This window comes from Pipistrellus hanaki (assembly GCF_964339955.1).
Source record: "Pipistrellus hanaki genome assembly, chromosome: 7".
Lineage (NCBI taxonomy): Eukaryota > Metazoa > Chordata > Mammalia > Chiroptera > Vespertilionidae > Pipistrellus > Pipistrellus hanaki.
Genome location: NC_140509.1, coordinates 81,228,601 through 81,251,700, shown reverse-complemented (window position 1 = coordinate 81,251,700; position 23,100 = coordinate 81,228,601). Strand labels below are relative to the sequence as shown.

Genomic DNA, 23,100 nt, shown 5'->3' with positions numbered 1-23,100 from the left:
GGTCCTTAAAGACTCAGCAGAGAAGAACTTTTAAAACCATCGGGATGTCGATGGTGAACTGTGCAGATCCACCAACTGCCCCCTCAAGGTTCCGGAGTCCAGAGAGGATCAAACAGCTGAGAACCTCCCCACATTCCATGCATCAGAACTCAGCTTAATAAGCTTACTTAGATCTCAGTGGATACACCACCAAGATTTTTTTTTTTCCAGAGCTAAATTTACATAAAAGTATCCAAATAAATGGATGTTCTAATCTGATTCAGTTCTTGGGAACATCAGATGCCAGTGCCTAATGAACATATGTGTCCCACCAAAGCTGGGGGTATGTTCTTCACACCAAGAAGTCTGAAGAATCAAGAAGCATTTCTTTTTCTCTTTTTCTTTTTCTTAGTCTTGACTATTAATATACCCCTGATATCCTATGGGGCAAAATGTGCCAGGGATTTCGACACTAGAAAAAGGTAGAGGATGGGGGGGAGGGGCGGAGATGTAATAAAGAATGCATACCTCGATTGTTTTTAAACAAAAAAGGCTCTGAAGTGAACCACACTTCAAACCCAAGCAACTTGCTTTTTGGGAGGGAAATAATAATGCCTAAAAGAATTCATTCACTTCCCAAGGACAAATTGTTGTTGATTTCACCAGAGGTTCTTTTGCACTAAGTTTGAGCCAAATGGAAACACGAGAGCCCTAAACTGGAGAAAGAGCCACTTGGGTCACTTAAGGACCAGTGCCTTTTGGACTTAAACGACTCTTTTCTGATTATTCAAGTTATAATTTTCACTTAAGAAATATATAAAATAAGTTATCAGGAACCAGGTGGAACATCAATCAAATTCTCCTTCCTTCCTGTCAGTATGTGTGGCTGACACCGTTGACTAGCTAATCCTACCCTCCCTACCTTTGTGCATATCAACTTTTGTTATGGGGTGAATTAGGTCCCCCAAAGAGAGGTATGTTGATGTCCCCCAGTACCTCAGAATGTGACTTTATTTGTAAATGCGGTCTTTTTTTTTTAATTTAAATTCTTTATTGTTTAAAGTATTACTTGAGTCTCCTTTTTTCCCATGAAAATGGGAGTCTTTACAGAGATAATCAAGTTAAAATGAGATCATTAAGGTGGGGCCTAGTCCAATGTGATTCATATCCTTATAGAAAAGGGAAGTTTGGACACAGAGACACGTACAAATAAAAGGAAAATGATGTGAAAACAGAGAACAAGCCAAGTGGTAGCTGAGGCTGCCAGAAGCTAGGCAAGAGGCATGGGACAGATTCCCCATCACACCCTCAGAAGAAACCAATCCTGCTGACAGGTTGATTTGGGACTTCTAGTGTCCAGGGCTGTGAGACAATATACTTCTATAATTGTCTAAGCCCTTCCTCCTCCAGTTCCTGGTATTTTGTTACAGCTATCCTAGGATATCAATACACTCTAGGGTCTGGGAGAGCCAAAATCCCTATCTGTTCACTCTTCCCAGTGCCTGGTAGCCAGGGGTGACCGTGTAACACACTTTTGGACAATGAAAGGTCACTGGGAGTCTGTTGAAGCTTCTTGGTAAGTGTTTGCTTAGTACAGTGTTTTTCAACCGCTGTTCCGCGGCACACTAGTGTACCGCGAGATGTTGCCTGGTGTGCCGTAGGTGCAGACAAGACAAGAATTTTATAATTTTTCACTATTTTGTTTACTTAATATTTCATAATAAAGTAATTATAAAATACTTTCTTTGTGTTTATTTGATTCCTATTCAAGAGAATTACTTTATATATAGTCAATATAGGCACAGAGTTAAATTTTTTAACATTTTCTAATGGTGGTGTGCCTCGTGTTTTTTTTCATGAAACAAGTGTGCCTTTGCCCAAAAAAGGTTGAAAAACACTGGCTTAATAGATTTGAAGACTAAGAACAGAGCAGAATGATAAGCTCAGAGGGGGCGTGGGGACTTGTGGGACACCCCTCAGGTCCTTTGGGGCATGAGGGTGAGTCCCCACGGCTCCCACAGAGCTGTCAGACCAAGATGCACACCAATGGGGAAAACAGAGCCTTATGTGTACATAAAGCAGAAGAGAAGGGCTGGTCTAGATAAATGTGAGCCTCTATTAATTTATCTTTAATTTTGGAAATGACAGGGAAATCAATCACAGACATAATTCTCATCCAGATGATTAACCAGTGAGGCAACACATAAAAGGGAAACAGAAGTCTTGGCCTCCCCCTATGTCCGCAGCAGCACCATTTACAATAGTTAAGATTTGGAAACAGCCTACCTGCCCATCAGTAGATGAGTGGATTAAAAAAAATTATGGTACAGCTACACAATGGAACACTATGTGGCAATTAAAAAAGAAGAACTCTTACCATTTGCAGGAGCATGGATGGACTTGGAGAATATTATGCCAAGCCAAATAAGACAGTCAGAGAGATATAAGTATCACATGATCTCATTCATATGTGGAATGTAATGAACCACATAAACTGATGATCAAAACTAGACCAAGAGACATAGAAGCATGAACAAACTGTTGAACCTCAGAGGGAAGGCAGGGGAGGGTGGGTTGGAAGAGATTAACCAATGAACTTGTATGTATATATGCATAACCAGCAAGCACAGATAATGTGGTGGTGAGGGTCTAGGGTGGGAGTGGGGAGTGAGATGGAAAAGGTTAATGGAGTGTGGGGAGAAGGAGGACCTATGTAATACTTTCAACAATAAAGTTTTATTTTTTTAATTTGGCCACAAAATTCTAAACCAAAACCTGAAAATGTCGCAACTTTCTGTCATTGTGCAAGACGCCATTTCAAAAACACGTGTTACGAGTGTCCTGAAATTTCAAGGCTAAAGAACATCTAAATCCTCATGTAGGAATCCTGGAAATGGACAGCAGAACGTTTCTTGAAAAGAGTGGTATTCAACGGGGGGGTAAATTCACCCCCCCCTCCAGGGGCATATGGCACTGTCTGGACATATGTTTGGAGAAAAGGAATGTGAATGGTATCTAGCGGGAAGAAGTCCAGAGCTGCTGTTGACCACCCTACAGGGCACAGAATGGCCCCAAAACAAATGACTGCCCAGCCCCAAATTTCAACACTGCCCCAGCTGAGGAAGTCTGCTCTAAGACATCGTAAAGCTTTCACAAAAAAGAACATTACACTTTGCTATAGGCACAAAAGCAAGGAACAAGTAGAAATGGCTGCTTGGAAAAGCCTGAGTGGTGTCCTGATGAGAACTGCAAATCCCGAGAGCACAAATGAGGAGCAAAGGGATAAACAAGAAAAGTGATGTTCCGTACGTAGGAGGCCACACGGACTGGAGAGCCCAGCGTGGACCCACCACCGGGCCCCCACGTGGGCATCCCTCAGTTTCTGACCATATTTAACCATGGCAACTGGCAGGTACGCCGCCTCCTCAACAAACACCTTCATCCACTTGTCCAGCTCCCATTCTTCAGAAACATCTCTAAGACAATGTACGAAATCCATTTCCTCCTGATTTTACTTGAAGATGAGTCGCACAAGAGGCTGGCGATACGCTTGATTTCAGGCTTTTAAACGGGGAGAGCTGCCATTTAAAAAAAATTACAGGGTGGGAAAGGCAGACAAAGGCACTGAAGAGACGCGGAATCATTGTGATTGTTACGGGAAGTGGGGGAAGGCCAAACAGCTTAACCCACTGACACCGTTTTGCTTTACAAAATAAACATATACATCATGCTGGCAATTCTGGGCCCCATTTCGCAGGCTGGAATTAACAGAGCTTCAGAGGACATTTGGAAAATAGCAGAGGGAAGCGACAAAATGAAATGGCAAAGAACCATTAGCTATTGAAGTGCATCTATTGCTATTCAAGGTAAAGAGCCCAATGAAGTTCTTCTCTCTCCATTCTGTAAATAACTTCCTCCCCCCAGCTAGTGCCCATCTGTGCACTGAATCACAAGGAAAACGGGGTTCCCCTCACAGACCCACATGTCTCACAAGGATGAGCACTCGATATCCACAAAGAGAAGAACCCCGGGCTGAACAAAGCGGTCAGAGGGTGGCTCCTAGAGCCCCCGTGAATGCTGCAGAATTCTTGAGGGGATTTAAAAGGCTAGGGTGCGAGAGGAAATTGACAAGGGCAGCCTTGAACTGTGAGTTAACGATCACTCTGAGGTTTTCAGGAACATTAAAAAATGGGCATGCAAATTTTCTCCTTTTGGCCAATAGGAGAAACAATTCCTCATGGGAGCACACACAGAGTTTGGGGATGACTCACTTTAAACCTCATTGCTTAGGACTTCAATATTTGGCGCTGGAGGATAGTAACTTAGAGTTGGGCTGAAGTTGACTGGATGAAGCAAAACTTGACAGAACATGAGATTCACTCATAGTATAAACCACATGACAAAATTAAATAAGCTTCAGTCGTAGGTGTGCGTTAAGTCATTTTTCTCCACTTGTTAAATAGGTCCCTAGAAGACTGTTTCAGGCACCTCCACATCAGCAAAAGGAGGGGCGAAGGAGGGAGAGAGGACATGCTAACAACATGCTTTGCATTAAGCACTTAGAGTCAGCAACCACCTTATGAGACAGGTACTATTATGGTCTAGGAACCCTCACCTACAATTCCAAAATCCAAACCATCTGTAACCGGGCAGGCTTTCTGTAACTCATTTACCCATAAAGCTTGACAGGCCCGGTTTGGCAGTGAGCCCTGACCCGAGGTGACATGAGACTCTGCAGGAGCTGGGAGGGCCTCGCGTGGAGGGACTGCTCACACAGAACAATGTGTGTGACGGAGGAGGACTGTGTCACACTGCCTTCTCTATCGCCTCTCTAACCTCCGAAAACTTCTGGATTCAAAAACACATTGGACCCCAGGGGCTTCAGGAAAGGGGTGTGGACTGTGCTGTCCCTGCACTGAAGGTGAGTGAACAAAACCTCCTGGGCCATACTCGGGGAACGGCCCCCATTCACACTTGGAGGGAGGGAGTGTGGGACAGGATCCGCCTCGAGGTTCTGACTCCGGACCCGCAATGTAGCCAGCAGCTACGTGAGTGACTCTCCAGGCTTGGTAAGGACGATGCATAATTGAAAGTAAAACTGAAAGCACATTTAAATGATAGCTGTCACTCACACAGATAACTCAAAGTCACTGAGGATGCTACGTGAATGAGTGCACTGAAGAGGCCTCACTCACCCTTTTCTGGCTCTCTTCTTGGCTGTCCATTTCTTGAATCTTCTCCAGAATGGCCTCCTCTGTGGACCCAATCATGTCCAGGCTGCCCCTAAGGAGGACTGCAATTTTCTCCCTAAAGGAGGTGTGCTGGCTCTGGGCGGCCTCGGCCGCCTCCAGGCTGGCCTTCAACCTTCTCTCCAGCTCACAGGAGTCTTTCTTCAAGAGGCTCAGCTCCTGCTTCGAGGCATCCCAGGCCCGCTGGCCCGCAAGCAGCCTTTCTTGGAAGATCTGCACTTCCCTTTCAAGAGCTTCCTTTGCCTCTGCAGCGCTGAGCAAGTCCTAAAACAATTACATAGAGTGAGAAGGAAAACATTAGCGGCCAATGAGAGGCACCTAGGTTTAATCCTCACTCCATTTTAAAACCTAAATCATCTCTTCAGAAAGTTATTAATGTCAGGTAAATTTAGGTATCTAAAAAGGAAAAGAGATATATGCCCTGGTCAGGTAGCTTAATTGGTTAGAGCACATGTGTCAAACACAAGGCCAGCGGGCCAAATCCAGCCCGCCAGGCCTTACAATGTGGCCCGCACCGCGCTGTCATCACTGCACTCCACTGTCAGTTTATGACATTGTCAGTTTATGACTGTTCAGTAAACCATTCAGCCCGCGATTTAGGCTGGATTTTAGATTTTGGCCCCTTCTCTGATTGAGTTCGACACCCCTAGGTTAGAGTGTCGTCCCCATATACCAAGGTTATAGACTTGATACCTGGTCAGGGCATATGCAAGAAGCAACCAATGAATGCATAAATAAGTGGAACAATAAATCGATGTTTCTCTCTCTTTGTGAAATCAATCAATAAATTTATATTTTTTATATATTTATTGATTTCAGAGAGGAAGGGAGAGAGAGAGATTGAAACATCAATATTGAGAGAGAATCACTGATTGTCTGCCTCCTGCACGCCCCCTACTGGGGACTAAGCCCACAACTCAGGCACATGCCCTGACTAGGAATCCAACCGTGACCTCCTAGTTCACAGGCTGATGTTTAACCACTGAGCAACAATGGCCAGGCAATAAATAATTTTTTTAAAAGATAAGAAACATAAATCAGGACTAGGAAAAAAATAAAATTGGCATAAGCCTTTTCTTTGTGGCCCTCTGGAAAGAGTTAATAAAAAACAAATCATTGGGGGGGAGGGGCCGGGGAAGGTCAATGGGGAGAAAAAAGAGGCATATGTACTACTATTTGTAGTACTTTAAACAATAAAATTAAGTTAAAAAAATCATTGACTAATATACTAGTAGATTCAATCCATATCTAGTACTATATGGTTACAAAACCAGTAGTTCTCAAGCTCGGTGGACAGGGAAATTGATTTTGAACAAACAGTAAACTCTCGCCGGGACTGGTTTGGCTCAGTGGATAGAGCGTTGGCCTGCAGACTCAAGGGTCCTGGGTTCGATTCTAGGCAAGGGCATGTACCTTGGTTGCGGGCACATCCCCAGTAGGAGGGGGTGCAAAGGGCAGCTGATCGATGATTCTCTCTTGTCGATGTTTCTGACTCTCTTTCCCTCTCCCTTCCTCTCTGTAAAAAATCAATAAAATATATTTTTTTAAAAAACAGTAAACTCTCAGACTCCTCATAAATACTAAAAATTGACTAGAGGTATCTCTTTAATACTAGTCTAAGTAATAGACTAGCATTCTCATAGGAACATCACTGAATAGAGGGTAAGGTCTTTCTTTCAATATTCATTGGCTGTGTATCCCCTTTCCTCCTGAAGACAAACTAAAACTGACAGCAAGTGCAGACAGGAGCAGAGATAATTAGCCATTTAGTGGGTTAATGTGGGAGAATTAAAAGTAGAGAGAGTAAACCACCATACGGAGAATAATAATTTCAATGAATGTTAAAATGTATCCTTCGGTTCATAAAAATAATGAAAAGCACCTATTTCTATTTACCATAATCTAGAATGTTCCAGAGAGCCATAAAAGGGGCACCTTGAAAATTCATTTTTTAGCCGGGACCGGTTTGGCTCAATGGATAGAGCGTCGGCTTGGGGACTGAAGGGTCCCGGGTTCGATTCCGGTCAAGGGCATGTACCTTGGTTGCGGGCATATCCCCGGTAGGGGGTGTGCAAGAGGCAGCTGATCGATGACTCTCTCTCATCGATGTTTCTAACTCTCTATCTCTCTCCCTTCCTCTCTGTATAAAATCAATAAAATATATATTTTTTTTTAAAATTCATTTTTTAAAAACCAATACTTGTTGACATCAAATTCCAAAACACATGAGTTCACATTAAACAAAATTATGCAGTTGGTTGACCAGCTCTGCTATAATACTGCAGCCTATTGAACTGACAAAAATCATTTATTTTTTATGAAAAATAGTAGTTAGGGTTAAAAAAAAAAACTAAAAAGAAACAATATCTTTGAATAACAGATTCCACAAATACACTAGCCAGTAACATTTCAGGCCGCTAGTTAAAATGCAGTCATGCCTTTTGCATTAAAACTGAGCCTTCATACCAAATGACTTTGAGACTCTGTTTTTCCTGTTCTAAACCAAGCTATCAGCTTTTTACTGTCATTTTCTCTGAATTATTCATGTTTTCATGGAGTTTCCTATATTGAGCCCACTTGTCCAAATATCGGGTCTAGTAATAATTAATGTCGTTTTTAAACATTCGTTTAAAATCTTGCTTGGCGTTGACTTGTATTGACATAACCTTCAATCACGTGGTATCTACAGAACGTGTGAAGTGCAATTAACAAGTTTTGCTTGAAAAAGTTTGTGTTTGGTTTGGTTTTTGTTGCAGAACTAGGGCTAAGAAGATGGCGGATGAAGAGCATATTCGGCACTGCATGCTTTACGAGTTCCAATTAGGAAGAAAAGCAAGTGAGGCTGCAAAAAACATCTGTAGTGCTCTTGGTCAAGATGCAGTCAGCGCCAGAAAATGCCAGCGTTGGTTTGAGAAATTTCGCGAGGGAAATTTTTCGTTAGATGACAAGAGTGGTCGAGGCCATGTGTCCAATTTTGATCAAGAAGCTCTTCAAGCTCTTTTGGTGCAAAATCCTCAAATTACCCAACAAGAGCTTGCGGCAACTTTAAATTGTTCACAAAAAAACAATTTCCAATCAATTGCGTGCACTTGGCAAAGTCCAAAAGTTTGGAAAATGGGTTCCTCATGAGTTGACCGACAACAACCAAAATCAAAGAGTCACAATTTGCAGTTCGCTCCTCTCTCGTCAAAACCGTTTGCCGTTTTTAGAGCAAATTGTTACCGGAGATGAAGAATGGGTGCTGTATGTTAATTTGAAAAGGCGGCCTCAATGGTTGGACAAAAATGAGGTTCCACAGCCCACGCCAAAACCTGACTTGCATGCGAAAAAAGTGATGTTGTGTGTTTGGTGGAATTTTAAAGGAATTCTTCATTATGAACTTTTACCATCTAACCAAACCATTACAAGTGCAGTGTATAGTGCCCAATTGGAAAGATTAGCCCAAGCTTTAAGAGAAAAAGAACGCGCGCTGATTAATCGGAAGGGCGTAATTCTTCACCACGATAACGCACGACCGCATACTGCAAGAATCACTGCTGAAAAACTGCGCCAGTTGGAATGGGAAGTTCTCCCTCAACCTGCATATTCTCCTGATATTGCCCCTTCCGATTACCATTTGTTTCGTTCTTTGCAAAACTTTCTTCTTGGAAAAAAATTTAATAATGAAGAATGCCTCAAAATGCATTGACCGAATTTTTTGCATCAAAATCACAAGAATTTTACAACAGAGGGATTAAAATGCTTCCTGAGTGTTGGGCACAAGTAGTAGAAAACAACAGCAACTATATTGTTGATTAAATTTTGTTGTATTGTTTAAATAAATTCGATTTTAAAAAGTATTAGAAAAAAAAAAAAAAAAAAACTGAGCCTTCAAAAAAGTTTACCTCCACCAGCAGCATGTAGACAGGGAAAATATTACTTGAAAAGCTTCCTACTTTTTTTATTATTATTATTAAGGTATTATATGTGTACATATCTTACCATTGCCCCCCCCCACTCCCATACATGCCCTCCCTCCCCAGAGTTTTGTGTGAATTGGTTGTACTTGTATGCATGCATACAAAGTCCTTCGGTTGATCTCTTATCTCCCCCAGATCTCCCTACCCTCCCCGCTGTAATTTGACAGTCTGTTTGTTGTTTTACTGTCTTTGTGTCTATCTTTTGGTTCATCAGTTTATAATGTTCTTTATTATCCATAAATGAGATCATAGCTTCCTACTTTTTATTTATTTATAAAAGAGAATGTCTTTTATAAACGACCCCCTCTCCTCCCCCCCCCCGCCCCCCCCCCCCGAGTTTCGGTGATTTTGTTTTTAATCAGGAAAGCCTCAGGCATCCGTTTGAAATGAAAGTCATCGCGTGTCGAGGGAGTAAGAGAAGCTCCCTGTCAGAGTGCAATAAGCGAACTAATTGGGGGACCTGTTGGGTGAAACACTTCCCTCTTCAAGGTCCCGGCAGCAGCTCAGAACCCTGTTCCCTTCCCCAGCGAGCCCTCTTTGACCAGAAGCCCCGCCACTGATTACACTCTGGCCCGTAGATAACGAGTGAAGGACCCTTTATCACAAATACGATATTTTAATGCTTTACTCGTGTCTTTTCAGATGGTAACACAATAGCTGCTCAATCTCAGTAACCAGTATCAGGGCTGGTGACCACAAACGAGGCCTATTATATTTCACTCAGAAACTCCAATCCTAATGTGTGGTTAGAAAGCTGAGGTCCTAGTTTCAAGGATGCATGAGATTAAAAAATATTTTTTTGTTAATCCTCACCCGAGGATATTTTTATTTTCCCATTGATTTTTAGAGAGAGTGGAAGGGAGGGGTAGAGAACAAGAGAGCGAAACATCAATGTGAGGTAGAGTCTTCAATCGATAGCCTCCCGCACGTGCCTAGACCAGCCTGAGGATTGAGCCTGCAACTGAGGTACTGAAATCGAACCCATGTCCCTTCAGTCCGAGGGCCAATGCTCTAATCACTAAGCAAAACCGGCGAGGGCTCATGGATAGAAATTATAATCTCCTCCGTTCTACAACCCCACAGAATACTAGATATTAATTTTTATATTGAAAGAAAACCCTTAATGCAAAATAAGTGAGTTTCCATGGCCAATATATTGCTAACCAAGTATTTTCAAAAGGTCCACAAAAAATACATCAGACACTGGAGTACTATAGATTTACTATCAGTTTGGAGGAAACTACCCAGCTGGCAGCTTACACCAGAGACCAAGAATCACAGTTAAAATATTACAGCTCCAAGGGATTTTCCCACCTCAATGTCAGACCGTGGTCTCGCTGCCTTAGTGACAAGGACCAAAACAGTCCCCGAATGAACCCAAAGCACGAACACAGGTCCAGTAAAAATCAGTAAATTTCATCTGGGATCATGGCATACAGTGGCACAGGGCAGCGGGTTCAATTTCCTTCCTGTACACATTTCAGTCCAGTGACCTATTTGCTAATTCTCGTATGAAATGCAGCACTGGCGAGCCAGTGGCGAGACCTTGGGGACAGCCACTCTCCGGGCGCTCCGATAAGCACTTCAGGGGCACAGGGCTGATCCACTGGGCACAGATGTCCTCAGACTGCAAATGCAATTACCTGTAGAGCTATCAGGAGGCAGCGGCCGAGGGGAGTCTGGTTGCGTGGCTACCTCAAGGACACGCTGAAGTAATGTGACATGGTATCTCGGGCCAGGACCTGAGGCTGCTGTCAGACCACACTGACACACAAAGCAGGCTGACCTCCACCGGGGAACCACATCTGCAAATAAGGTCAGGCCCTACAGGGACAGTGACAGCAGCCACTTTACTAAATTCATTTTCATTAACGAACTTTAGGTTCAGTCCTACTGATGCAGCATATGAATAATGATACCTCTGCAATGACTTTTAGCCAAGACAATTGTAAATGATGTGATTTCGGCATTCGATCCAACTTCTTAATTAAATGCGTGTCTTCATTAATTGTCGATTAAATGCATTAAGTAATGAAATCAAAGGTCTGTGATTTAAGAAGACAGTTGAGCGTGACTGGGGGCAATGGAAAGATATGTACGCATATAATACCTTAATAAAAAGAAAAAGAAAAAAGGAAAAGACAGTTGATTCCTATTATAATGTTGCTAGCTATTTATTATATGGATTTGGATATGTGTGAGATCAAACTGCTTCTCAAAAAATACAATGATTAATGTCCGGGTGGAAAACATCTGACTGTGGCTTAATTCATTCATACCTGAACAGACTTTGAGAAATTAAAAACCAGTTGGCTGCTTCTACCTACTGCAGTTAAGGTGAACAAATAAACTCAGCAATCCTCCCCAAATAGGCACTCTCATTCGCTGCTGGTAGAAGTGTGAATAAATATGATAGGTACATATTTACACCAAAATATGTAACAAAATGTAACTGACACATATCCTGTGGCCCTGCAATCCCAGACTTTAAAATATACCTGGAGATTATTAAATATGGAAAATAAGGCATGTGCAAAGTTGTTCAATCCTATGTAGCAAACGAGTAGGTACAACTTGAATATTCACTGATAGGTGACTGGTTAAATAGGAAACACCCACCCCACCGAACATTATGTAGTCTTAAAAAGAACGGAGGAGCCGAAACCAGTTTGGCTCAATGAATAGAGCATCGGTCTGCGGACTGAAGGGTCCCAGGTTTGATTCTGGTCAAGAGCATGTACCTTGGTTGCGGGCACATTCCCAGTAGGGGGTGTGCAAGAGGCAGTCAACTGATGATTCTCTCTCATCGATGTTTCTAACTCTCTATCCCTCTCTCTTCCTCTCTGTAAGGAATCAATAAAATAAAAAATAAAAAAAAAGAACGGAGGAGACTTTTTATATGCTGACATGAAAGGCTCTCTGAGATAGATATAGTTAGTGGAAAAAGTCAAGTGCCTAACCATGTGTCTATACCGTTTGTACCTAAATAAAAAGAATCTCCACACATATGCACAGGCGACTACCAGATTTGATCATCTCTAGAGAAGGGAAGTGTAGCCAGTGGGCAGAAGTGGGAGGAAGATGAGACAGAACAGTGGCAACTCTGAGAACACCCAGGGAATTTGGGTCCATTAAAGTTCTGTCAATAGTGATATGAGCACACACACATGCACGCATACATGCACATGCACACACATGCATGCACACATACATTAAACTTAGGCTGCATAAGTAAAGTATCTAGAATAAGGAAGGTGATGTCCTGATATTTCTATTTTCCTGTTTCTATTTCCCTTGAACTAAACAAGCCTGAAGTTTGCCTTTGGTTCTGGGATATAAATTTTAATAGAGATAAACCCTCCTAGAACAGTGCTACTCAAACTGTGAATAAAACTCTAGTGTACCTCCTACAGCTGTTCCCAGTCCCAACAAGATAGTTTTAGAAATTAAGGGTAAGAGCAGTAATTTCTATAGCAGTTTGGCATTTGTTTTGTTTGTTCACTGTAACAACTCATTTAATAACCTTATATAACACTATCTACCTTCAGGTATTATCATGAAACTTTCTGTGGATGAGGACATTGACATCCATTTTTCAATCAGGTATCGACCCTTCGGGTTTTATAGAACTGACATAGAAGCTACAAATCTGTTGTGCAAATAAGAACACGTTACATGTGGTGGTTTAAGGTTGTTTTGCCAACCATTACCCAAAAGTATAAAGTATACCAAACACAGTCCATTTCTTTCATCAAAATAATTTAAATTTCCATAGAAAGATAAATTAAATCTAACTATACCTTTACACAATAAATTGATAAAACTGTCTACTGATGAATTCTTGAAGATGAATTTTGAAAACACACTCGCTTTACTTTGGAGATAAGTTACAAATAAATATCTTGAGATCTCTGAAATTGCTTTAAAACCTCTTCTAGTATCAACAATCCTTTGTGAGATTCGTTTTCTACTGTAAGTGCTTCAAAAGCAAAACACAGGAATAGTTTAATATACATTAGCCCCTGCTAGTAGCATTGTCATCAACCCAACTAAGATGACAAAGGTTAACAAGCAGGAAGCTAGCTTGTTATCACAACAAAACTTTTATTCAAAGTGAGCACACAGGACTTCAATAGAGGGAATTTTAGTCCTAACTTCTTGTTCAGATACAATTGTGGAATGACAAAAGGCTGTCAGTACAACAATGTTTTCTGCATTAACCCTGCACACACACTTTCAAAAGAGAAATTGCACAGTGTATGTGAGTCTTTTTCCTGCATTTATTCTGATTATATGTATCCAAGTTATATTTACATTAATTTTATGTTTGTGGCTTCTGATACTTAAAATGCAAACTTATGTTTTTTGTGTCTTTTAAAATAAATTGTCTATGAATTCATTTTATTGATTTTTTTTTTTTTTTACAAAAGTGTTAGTTAGCAATGGACTGAAAATAAAGGAAAAACAAATCCTTCTCACAGATAGTTTGAGAAAAGCTGTACAAGAGAACTTTCAAAGTTCAGAAAGGAGAATGGTGAAAGTCTTAAAACCATGTTCTAAAAGGAAATGGTAGCCCTCACCAGTTTGGTTCAGTGGATAAAGCATCAGCCCAAGGACTGACAGGTCTTGGGTTCAGTTCCAGTCAAGGGCACGTACCTCAGTTGCAGGTTCTATCCAGGAATCAATGTGTTTCTCTCACATTGATGTTTCTCTTTGTGTCTCACCCCCTCCCTTCTACTCTAAAAATCAATGGAAAATTTTCCCCAGGTGAAGATTAACAACAAAAGAGGAAATGGGAAAAGAGCTGGGACATTTATCCTGTAGATGTCTTCATCTAACTGAAAGTAAAAAGGAGAATGAGGTCTGTTCTGCATGGGCTCACGATCTAATGGCGTGCACATTGCATAGTAACATCTCACTGCAAAATGAGGAAGACCTTCCCCAAATCTGAGCTATCCCAATGGCAACACCAACCTTGGGAAATAGTGAAAATTCAGCTCAAGTTTTAAATTCTCATCACTCACAAAATCAGTACAAGTTAACAATGAACGTAGCTGCCCATGAAGCTAGTGTGTCCCGGGCTTCCCTACAGTCAACGCTGCCCCAACCTGGTCAGACTGTGCCCCGAGGACCATGGACAGTTCCCAGCTGGAAATGTGAAGAGGGACATCATCCAAATGGAATGGATTCAGCATCATATGCTAAGATCAAACCCATAATAGAAACATTTAGGTAGTCCTGTCATTTAAGTGCTATTTTAATTTATTTTAAATGTATGAACAGGACCTAAAGGCAAAGGAATGAAGACTTAATTATAGTTACAGAGCAGAAATAAATATTACAAACCTTGATAATGTATATACTATAATATTTTTTAAAATGGAAAGTAGAAATAAGAAAGCAAAAAGTAGGAGGCATTAAGTTCCTCATATTCTATATCAGAAAATCTAAAGATACTGTCTCACATTGTTGAATCAAGAACAGAAATGCATTACTTTAATGTCTTAATGGCAATTATCAGAAGTTTAAAAAAAAAGTGTCAGACTGAGGCTAGAAGTGGAAGAAGAGAGGACTTGACATTTTACTTTGGAATCTTATCAACATGTTTAGTTGTAATTACATGAGCAGATTATTATTTTAGTGTTTATTTTCATTTTTTTATTTTTATTGATTTCAGAGAGGAAGGAAGGAGAGAGAGATAGAAACATCAATGATGAGAGAGAATCATTGATCTGCTGCCTCCTGCATGCCCCACATGGGATAGAGCCTGCAACCCGGGCATGTGCCCTTGACTGGAATCGAATGTGGGACCCTTCAGTCCACAGATTGACGCTCTATCCACCGATCCAAACTAGGTAGGGCTGTTACTTTTCATTTTAATTCCTTTCCCAGAGGCTAAAATTCTCCCAACCTCACAGATGATAAGAAAGAAGATTCTAGCAAGGAAAGTTTGAAAGATCTGGGCTGTTTTGCCAGAAGAGACTTAGTAATACATGATAAATGTCTTCAAATGCTTGAAGGGTAATCATAAGAGAAGAGGATTCCCATTTATTCTGTGACATTTCACTAAGAAAGAACCAGGATGTGGACATGAATAATAGGATTTCTGAGCCTGACTTGCTACAATGAAGAACTGCCAAATCATTAGGACTGCAAGGAGGAGGTGAATTCCCCGCCACTGGGGGAGTTCAAGGAAGACTGGACCCTAGCTAGATAGGGACATTTTAATGATGGGACTTATTTTACATACAGTTAGGTGACCTGAATCCTAAAAGACCTTCAGCAGCACATATTCTAAAATTGAAATGACAGAGAGAAGATTAGCGTGACCCAGAGCAAGGATGACATGCAAATTCATTAAGTGTTTTATATTTAATCAATACTAGATAGATGATAGATAGATAGATAGATAGATAGATAGATCTTGAGGTCACTTTTGACATTATGATTCTATGACTGTGGAGATCTTTAGTTTCTTTAGTAATTTATCCTGCCTAGCAATTTCTCACTTCTAGGAACTATTTCCATATGCCTGTACTCTGAATCTCTGGATAAAAGAAAATAAATGGGAAAGGATATTAAAACACTGAGCATCAATCATGTACTGCGCATGTCCTCGGGACTTTATGTATGGCCTTCAATCCTAAGAATCACTGTCAGAGAGAAATCCTTAAATAATGTTCCTATTTGACAGACAAAAGACTGAAATTCAAAGAGGTAAAGTCAGATGCCTGCACTCATAGAGCCAAGTGGTTGTAGAGCCCGGATAACAACCCAAGAGCCTGTACACCACTCTGCTCTCTGTGACTATGCAAGTGTTCCTTCTTACATAACAGTACTGCTGGCTGGCAAACCAAGAAAGCAGAGGAGACATCCGCTGGAGTCTGCCCGCCTCCAAAACCAGTCTTCTTTCCTAGCGTCAGTTCTAGCTCTGAGGATGAAAGGGAATGTGGACAGGGTGGGGGAAAAAGAAACCGTCTGAAACCCAATAAGTACGTCTCATTTCTGATCCACTGATGTGAACTTCTGATGTCTGTAGGGAATGTGTGTGTGGCTTGTGTGGATAAAGTGACTCCTTCTCTCCCCTTGGATGATTTCACAATAACCAAGAGAAAAGGTGCCAATCTTCGATAGTTTTTAAAACATACTTCATGTCAACTACTAAAGATTTTAAATACGATATATTTTAAATACATATAATGAACCACCTGGCTTTCTATTGGGGGGAGGGGGTGGACGTTCAGAAAGTAACTTGCATAGAGTCGTTAAGAAAATGAGAAAAGCTGAGTTTGGTAGAAGCAGGCCCCGACCCCGCAGACACTTGTCCCTCCGCAGTCTTTCTGGACTTCACTAATAAAGGAAGCTTCCCACCCAAAAACAGAGCGCTAGAAAGCAGGATGAAGACTCTCCCTGAGACCAGCCATGTGTCGGCAAAACCGCTGGACAGTATTTCTCAGTAATAAATCTTTGGAGTCGTAACCCTATGAATGAGGACTTTATTAAACACCACAAATTTTTTATTGCCCACATTTTTTTTTTTTTTACCATTTTTATTATGTTGGCAGGAGCTTCATCCCAAAGTGAATGTGTTTCCAAAGTCTGAACAACATTGCATCAGTCGTTTACAAGTAAAGACACTTATGTAAGAAAAGGAATGAGTTCTGGTTTTTGTAATGTGCTCTTATAACACCTTTTCATTTCCTAGTGCTAATCTTCAGAAATGCATTTTTGTAAATATTCAATTCCTAATTTTTGAGCCTGGTAATCCAATAACTACTACTTATAATTGATTTAAGTTAATCGTTCACTGAGGAAATTTACATAGCTATTGGTTGTTGTTCCACTAACAAATAATTTTTGGCATCAGACTTGTAGGTAGAATGTAGCTGTGAATACACAAGTAAAGGGGGTTATTGATGAAAGCATAATAATTTAATGACCAGAGTGCAAATCCCAGCTTTGTTACTTACTTGTTGTGTGCACTTGAGCCAAGTACATAATCTCTTTGAGTACTTAGCACAATGACTGTGTTAATGGTAAGTGCTTGATAAATGGTGACCATACTAATGCTTGCCAATAGTATTCACATAAAAAGTCTGAGCGCCTTAAACCTCACTCAGAAAGTTTGCTCACAGGTAAAATATTAAGAGTGTAATTCTGAAATAATTTTATGTATATTATAAGACAGAGCAAATGAGTAAATATTGTTGGGATCCAAAAGACACAAAATAAAAGGATATTAAGAAAATTCTAGATTGTTACTTTTTATTAAAAACTAGAGACCCGATGCACAAAATTCATGTAAGAGTAAGCCTTTTTCCCCCTGCTGCTGGCACCAGCTTCCCCCTGGCACCCAGGACTGGGGCTTCCCTTCAGCCACCGGCAGGTACCAGGACACAGGCTTTGTCTGGAAGAACGTCCAGAAGGACATCAGGTCTAATTAGGATATTAAGCTTTTATTATTATAGATACCAGGTAATACTATCAAAATGAAATTTTTAAAAAAAATTATTTTTTATTTTATTTTATTGATTTTTTTTTACAGGGAGGAAAGGAGAGGGATAGAGAGTTAGAAACATTGATGAGAGAGAATCATCGATCAGCTGCCTCTTGCACAACTCCTACTGGGGTTGTGCCTGCAACCTGGGTACATGCCCTTGACCGGAATCGAACCCGGAACCTTTCAGTCCGCAGGCCGACACTCTATCCACTGAGCCAAACCAGTTTCAGCATAAAATAAAATTTTTAATAAGACTATGAGTTTTTGTTTGTCTTTCTTATTTGTTTATTTGTTTCTTTCAGTTTTATATCCCGTATATGAGTGAAATCATATGGTTCTTGATTTTCTCTGTCTGACTTACTTTGTAGAATGATAGACACAGACAACAGTGTGTGGTTACCAGAGGGAAGAGGGGCAGGAGGTTAGTAAAAGGTAAAGGGGTCAAATACATAGTGACAGAATAAGATCTGACTTTGGGTGGTGGGCCGACAATACAATATACAAATAATGTTATCACAGAACTGTATACCCATATAATTTTATTAACCAATTCACCCAAATAAATTTCTTTAAAAAAATAAATTGGATACCACTATAAATTTATTACTAAAAATGTATTTCTAGATCCGTCCACTGAAAGCAATAACACCCCCAACAGCAGCAAACCTACAAAGCCTAAATCTTGTTTCTAAGCGCCGTTCACCAGCAAGAGGAAACAAAGGTCCTTAGCAAACAGGCTCATCCGAGTTCTATAGTCTGAAAACTGCAAGTGACCTAAGGAGCAGCTTCTGTCAGAAAGCAAGGAAGCAATGAAAGACTACAGGGATCAGGCTATGAGCTACAGAGACCATCTTCCTGGGGCTGCTGCTGGCCAAACGTGATAGATTTTGAGCACACACAAGAAGAAAAATTGGTTTCAACACAGGAAATATGTAAAAATCCAGGTGTCCATAGAATGGAAAAGAAAAGGAAAGAAAACAAATTAAGAGCTTTTCTACAGAGAAGAATGCCAGCTAATAAGTAGGATGGTAAAATAAGAGTATTACCACTTTGCCACCACCCTTGGTGTAATGCAGGCAAGAATCGATGGATGCCAACGTCACTGGGTGAAGTCCATGGGAACAGAATTCACCTGCCAATTATTACCCCACAGATAACTTATGGGAAAGCATACCTTCACACTAGAGAGATGGGCAATAAACTTAGTGTCAGCAACAATGGAACATTCTACATCGTTTACCCCCAATGTAAAGCACTATTAGGCATACAACTTTACCAAAAAGGTTTTCTCTGCATCCAATCCAGACTCTAGCTACAACTTTCAGTGTATAGGGTAGAGAAAAACAAGTTAAGCAGTATCATGAAAATAAAGTCAGAGCACTTCTCCCCAACAAGTTAATGCTATTTAATAAAAAAGCAAAACTATAAAAGGCTAAAAATAATCAACAAATGCAATGAGTATACCAGAGACTGGATCCAAATGTGGGGACGAAAACAGCTATAAAAGAGATTTTTATAGAGTGATGACAGCTGGACGTAGAATATTAGATGATTATTGGTTATTGTATAACGAATAACCCCAAACTTAGGGCTAAATACAACAAATGTCTATCATCTCACAGTCCCCCTGGGTCAGGAATGTGGGCATGACTTAGCTGGGTGTTTCTGACTAAAGGCTTCTCATAGTGTGACAGTCACGGTGTTGATCAGGGTGACAGTCATCTCAAGACTCCACTGAAGGAGAATTTGCCTCCATGCTCACTCACAGGGTAGCTGATGGGCCTCAGTTCCTGGCCACATGGGCCTTCCAACAGGCTGGCTGAGTGGCTTCACCACATGGCAGTTGGCTCCCATCAAAGAGAGATCAAAAGAGTGTGTCTAAGATAGAAGTCACAGTCTTTTTATAAATCAACTCAGAAGTGACATCCTAACACTTCTGACATATTATAGTCACTGGAAGTGAGTCACTTAGTCCAGCCCACACACAAGGGGAGAGAAATTAAATTCCACATCTCAGGGGAGGAGGACAAAAATCTTGTGGGCTTGGAACCACCACAGATGATCTCATGGCCTTATTGTTAACTATGAGATACAAAAATGGCACTGTGGTTATGTAGGCTAGTGTCCTTACTCTTATGATCATATGCTGAAATAGGTAGATACAATACATATAACATCTGCAAACTACTTTCAAATGGTTGTCCAAATGTGTGTGTGTGTGTGTGTGTGTGTGTGTGTGTGTGTGTGTAAAGTAATAAAACAAATATATCAAGATGCTAACAAGTGTTACATTTTGGTGGATGGGTTCTCACTGTATTCATTCACTCTTTCTATACACTGAGTGGTCAAATTATTACGACCCACCTGACGTTTGTAGGCAAATTAGCCATACATTGCATCGTATGGGATATGGAAGCTGAAAGCCTGTTCGAACATCTTTGCTGTCTGCAGTTTCCAAGATAAAACATCTCCAGTTAGCACAGGAACACAAGGATTGGACAGTCAAGGATTGGAAAAAAGTCATGTGTCCGATGAATCACGTTTCCAGTTGCCTCATGAAGATGGCAGAGTGAGAATTTCGCGGAAACAGCATGAAAGCATGCACCCCACATGCATGAGTAAAACCCTTCAAGCTGGTGGGGTCAGTGTTATGGTTTGGGGCATTTTTTCCTGGTATAATTTGGGCCCTTTAATTCGTGTGGTACAATGTCTGAATAGTACAACATACCTAAGTATCGTTGCTGATCAAGTTTATCATATTATGTTGATGGTGTATCCCAATGGAAATGGCTTCTTCCAACAAGACAATGTGCCATGCTATGGTGCTCGTATTGTACAGGAGTGGTTACAAGAACATGAGGGAGACTTTACCTTGCTGAGGTGGCCCCCACAATCACCAGATCTCAATTCAATTGAGCATTTGTGGGATGAAGTTAAAAGAGCCATCAGGCAGCTGATTCCACAACCATCAAATCTCACAGAACTGGGCAGTGCTATTCATCAGGCATGGTGCCAGATTCCTCACATCACATTTCAACATCTCGTGGAGTCAATGCCGAGAAGAATCGCAGTATTGAAAGCAAAAAAGGTAGCCCAACAAAGTACTGATGGGGTGGTCATAATAATCTGGCCACTCCGTGTATACTTAAGTTTTTTCATAAGAAAATGTTGGAGTAGCCCAGCCAGCATGGCTCAGTGGTTGAGCATCGACCTATGAACTAGGAGGTCACGGTTCAATTCCCAATCAGGGCACAAGCATGGGTTGCAGGTTTGATCCCCAGCGTGGGGCATGCAGGAGACAGCCACCCAATGACTCTCTCTCATCATTGATGTTTTTATCTCTCTCTCCCTCTCCATTCCTCTCTGAAATCAATGAATATTTTTTAAAAGGAAAAGAGATAATGTTGGAGTAAAGTAATTTACTTGATCTTTTCAAATTAGCTAGAACCACAGCAAAGGATTGCTGTGGGCTGAATTGTGTCTCCCTGGAATTCATTTGTTGAGGCCCTAATGTCCAGTGTGGTGGCGGTTGGAGACGGAACGCTTGAGAAGTGATTAGGTTTAGCTGACATCCTGAGGGTGTTGTCCTCGCGCTGGGATTGGTGCCCTTGGAAGAAGAGACACCGGACAGATTTCTCCCTCTCTGCCATGTGAGGACACCACGAGAAGGCAGTCATCTGCAAGCCAGGAAGACAACTCTCACCAGGAACCTTCATCTCGCTCTTCCAGCCTCCAGAACTGGGAGAAATAAATGCCCACTGTGTGAGCCACACAGTCTGCGGTATCTGGTATGGCGCCCCATGCTGACTAACACAAGGGCCTTGAAATGATTGAAGCTACTTGGTAACAAGGACAAAACCTTTGCTCTTTTCGGTAAAGCTAATGTGTCAGGAGAAGAAATCCCGTGGTAAGAAGGGATTTGTGATGTGGGGAATTGGGAAGGGCGGGCATGGAAAGTATCATCATTACTGTGGATCGTTTCCCATTCCAACCACCCATCTCACCCAGCTTGGCAGTGACCGCTGGAGGCATGGAAGGCCCGCAGGGAGACCCCACAAGAATGGCTCCTTGTAATGCATCCCGGTCCAGAACCCCTTGAGCCTGTGGGAGACCACTGGACCTTGGCCCCTCATGGAGCCTGTCTTTTTAAGCATTAGTCATTATCTAATTCAAAATTCCGTCCCCTTGACTATTTAATCATCCCCTCTATATTTTAGTAACTGCACTCAGCTCATTTTTGCTTTTAGAATTTGATCATTACTTTTTTTTATTATTATTATTATTGTTGTTGAAAGTATTACAGGTGCCTCCTTTTTCCCCCACTAGCCCCTTATAGCTCACCCCAACCCCCCACCCCAGGCCTTCACCACCCTATTGTCTGTGTCCATGGGCTATGCATATATACATACATGTTCTTACTTTGATCTCTTCCCACCCACCCACCCTCCTCCTTGATCATTACTATTAATCCAAGAATTGTCACAAAAATTTAAAAATACAATTAAAGGTTTATATAGTATTAAAGGATTTACAGTATTAATTCTCATGCTTAAACAGGTTCTAGCTATTGGATAAGATCAAGCAACTCACTATAAAAATAAAAATTTAGAATTAAGAGCCCCTTTCCTTTGGCAACATGTCTCAAAATTATAATACCCATATTCTTTGACCCCGCAAGTCTGCTTCTAGGAGTCTGTCTTACTGATGTATTCTCACACACAAGATACAAGATTATTGATAGCACCCTTGTTTATGATAACATATAGTGTATTGCCTGTGTTAAGAGAAAAACACAGTGTACAGAATATGCTGCCCTTGTTAAAAATAAATAAAAAAAAGAGTAAGCATATGCACACGTGTATGTGGGATGGTTCTAGAAAGGTATAGAAGAAACCACTAACAGAGGTTGCCTCTGAGGACAACCGGGTGGCTGGAGGCAGTGGGTAAGGGGAACATTTTTCACCATATACTATTGTGTCCGTTTAAAATTGTATATCTGGTTCAAAAACATAAATGCTTAAAGTCAGACATTCTCCATGAACCCTGTACTTTTAAGTATTTCTTTTTGTCCTTGTTTTCTGGCTACCCCTCACACGATCCCTCAGAGCCCTGAGCCCCTGCCGGCGCAGCCCCGGAGCCCGGCCTGTGAAGCAGGGGTGCCACCTGCCTCCAGTTTCCCATTTCTGCTCCGGCACCTGCCCCCCGAGGCGCACCCACCGTACCTGCTGCAGCCCTGCTCTCTCCTGGGCGCAGGCGGCGGCTCTCTTCTGCTCCCTGTGGGCCTGGGAAACCAGCCGCATGATGGTTTCTCGGCTGGCTTTGGCCTCCACCTCATGGACATTCATGGCCTCTTCAAGAGTAACCAGCTGTCCTTTCAGGGACGTGTTTTCCGTGCACAGCTCCCTGAGCTGGA

At 41.4% G+C, this 23,100-nt stretch overlaps 1 protein-coding gene across 2 annotated transcripts in view; it reads right to left on the bottom strand.

The window, feature by feature from the left end:
* The window catches only part of CCDC170 (coiled-coil domain containing 170), a 66,734-nt gene that overhangs the window by 12,739 nt on the left and 30,895 nt on the right, over positions 1–23,100 (bottom strand). For both annotated transcript variants that reach the window (XM_084890182.1, XM_084890183.1), the window contains exons 5-6: positions 22,910–23,095; positions 5,175–5,492 (exon numbers count right to left, since the gene is read on the bottom strand). In XM_084890182.1, the coding sequence (XP_084746308.1) occupies positions 5,175–5,492; positions 22,910–23,095 (504 nt within the window). The remainder of the gene's footprint in view (positions 1–5,174; positions 5,493–22,909; positions 23,096–23,100) is intronic.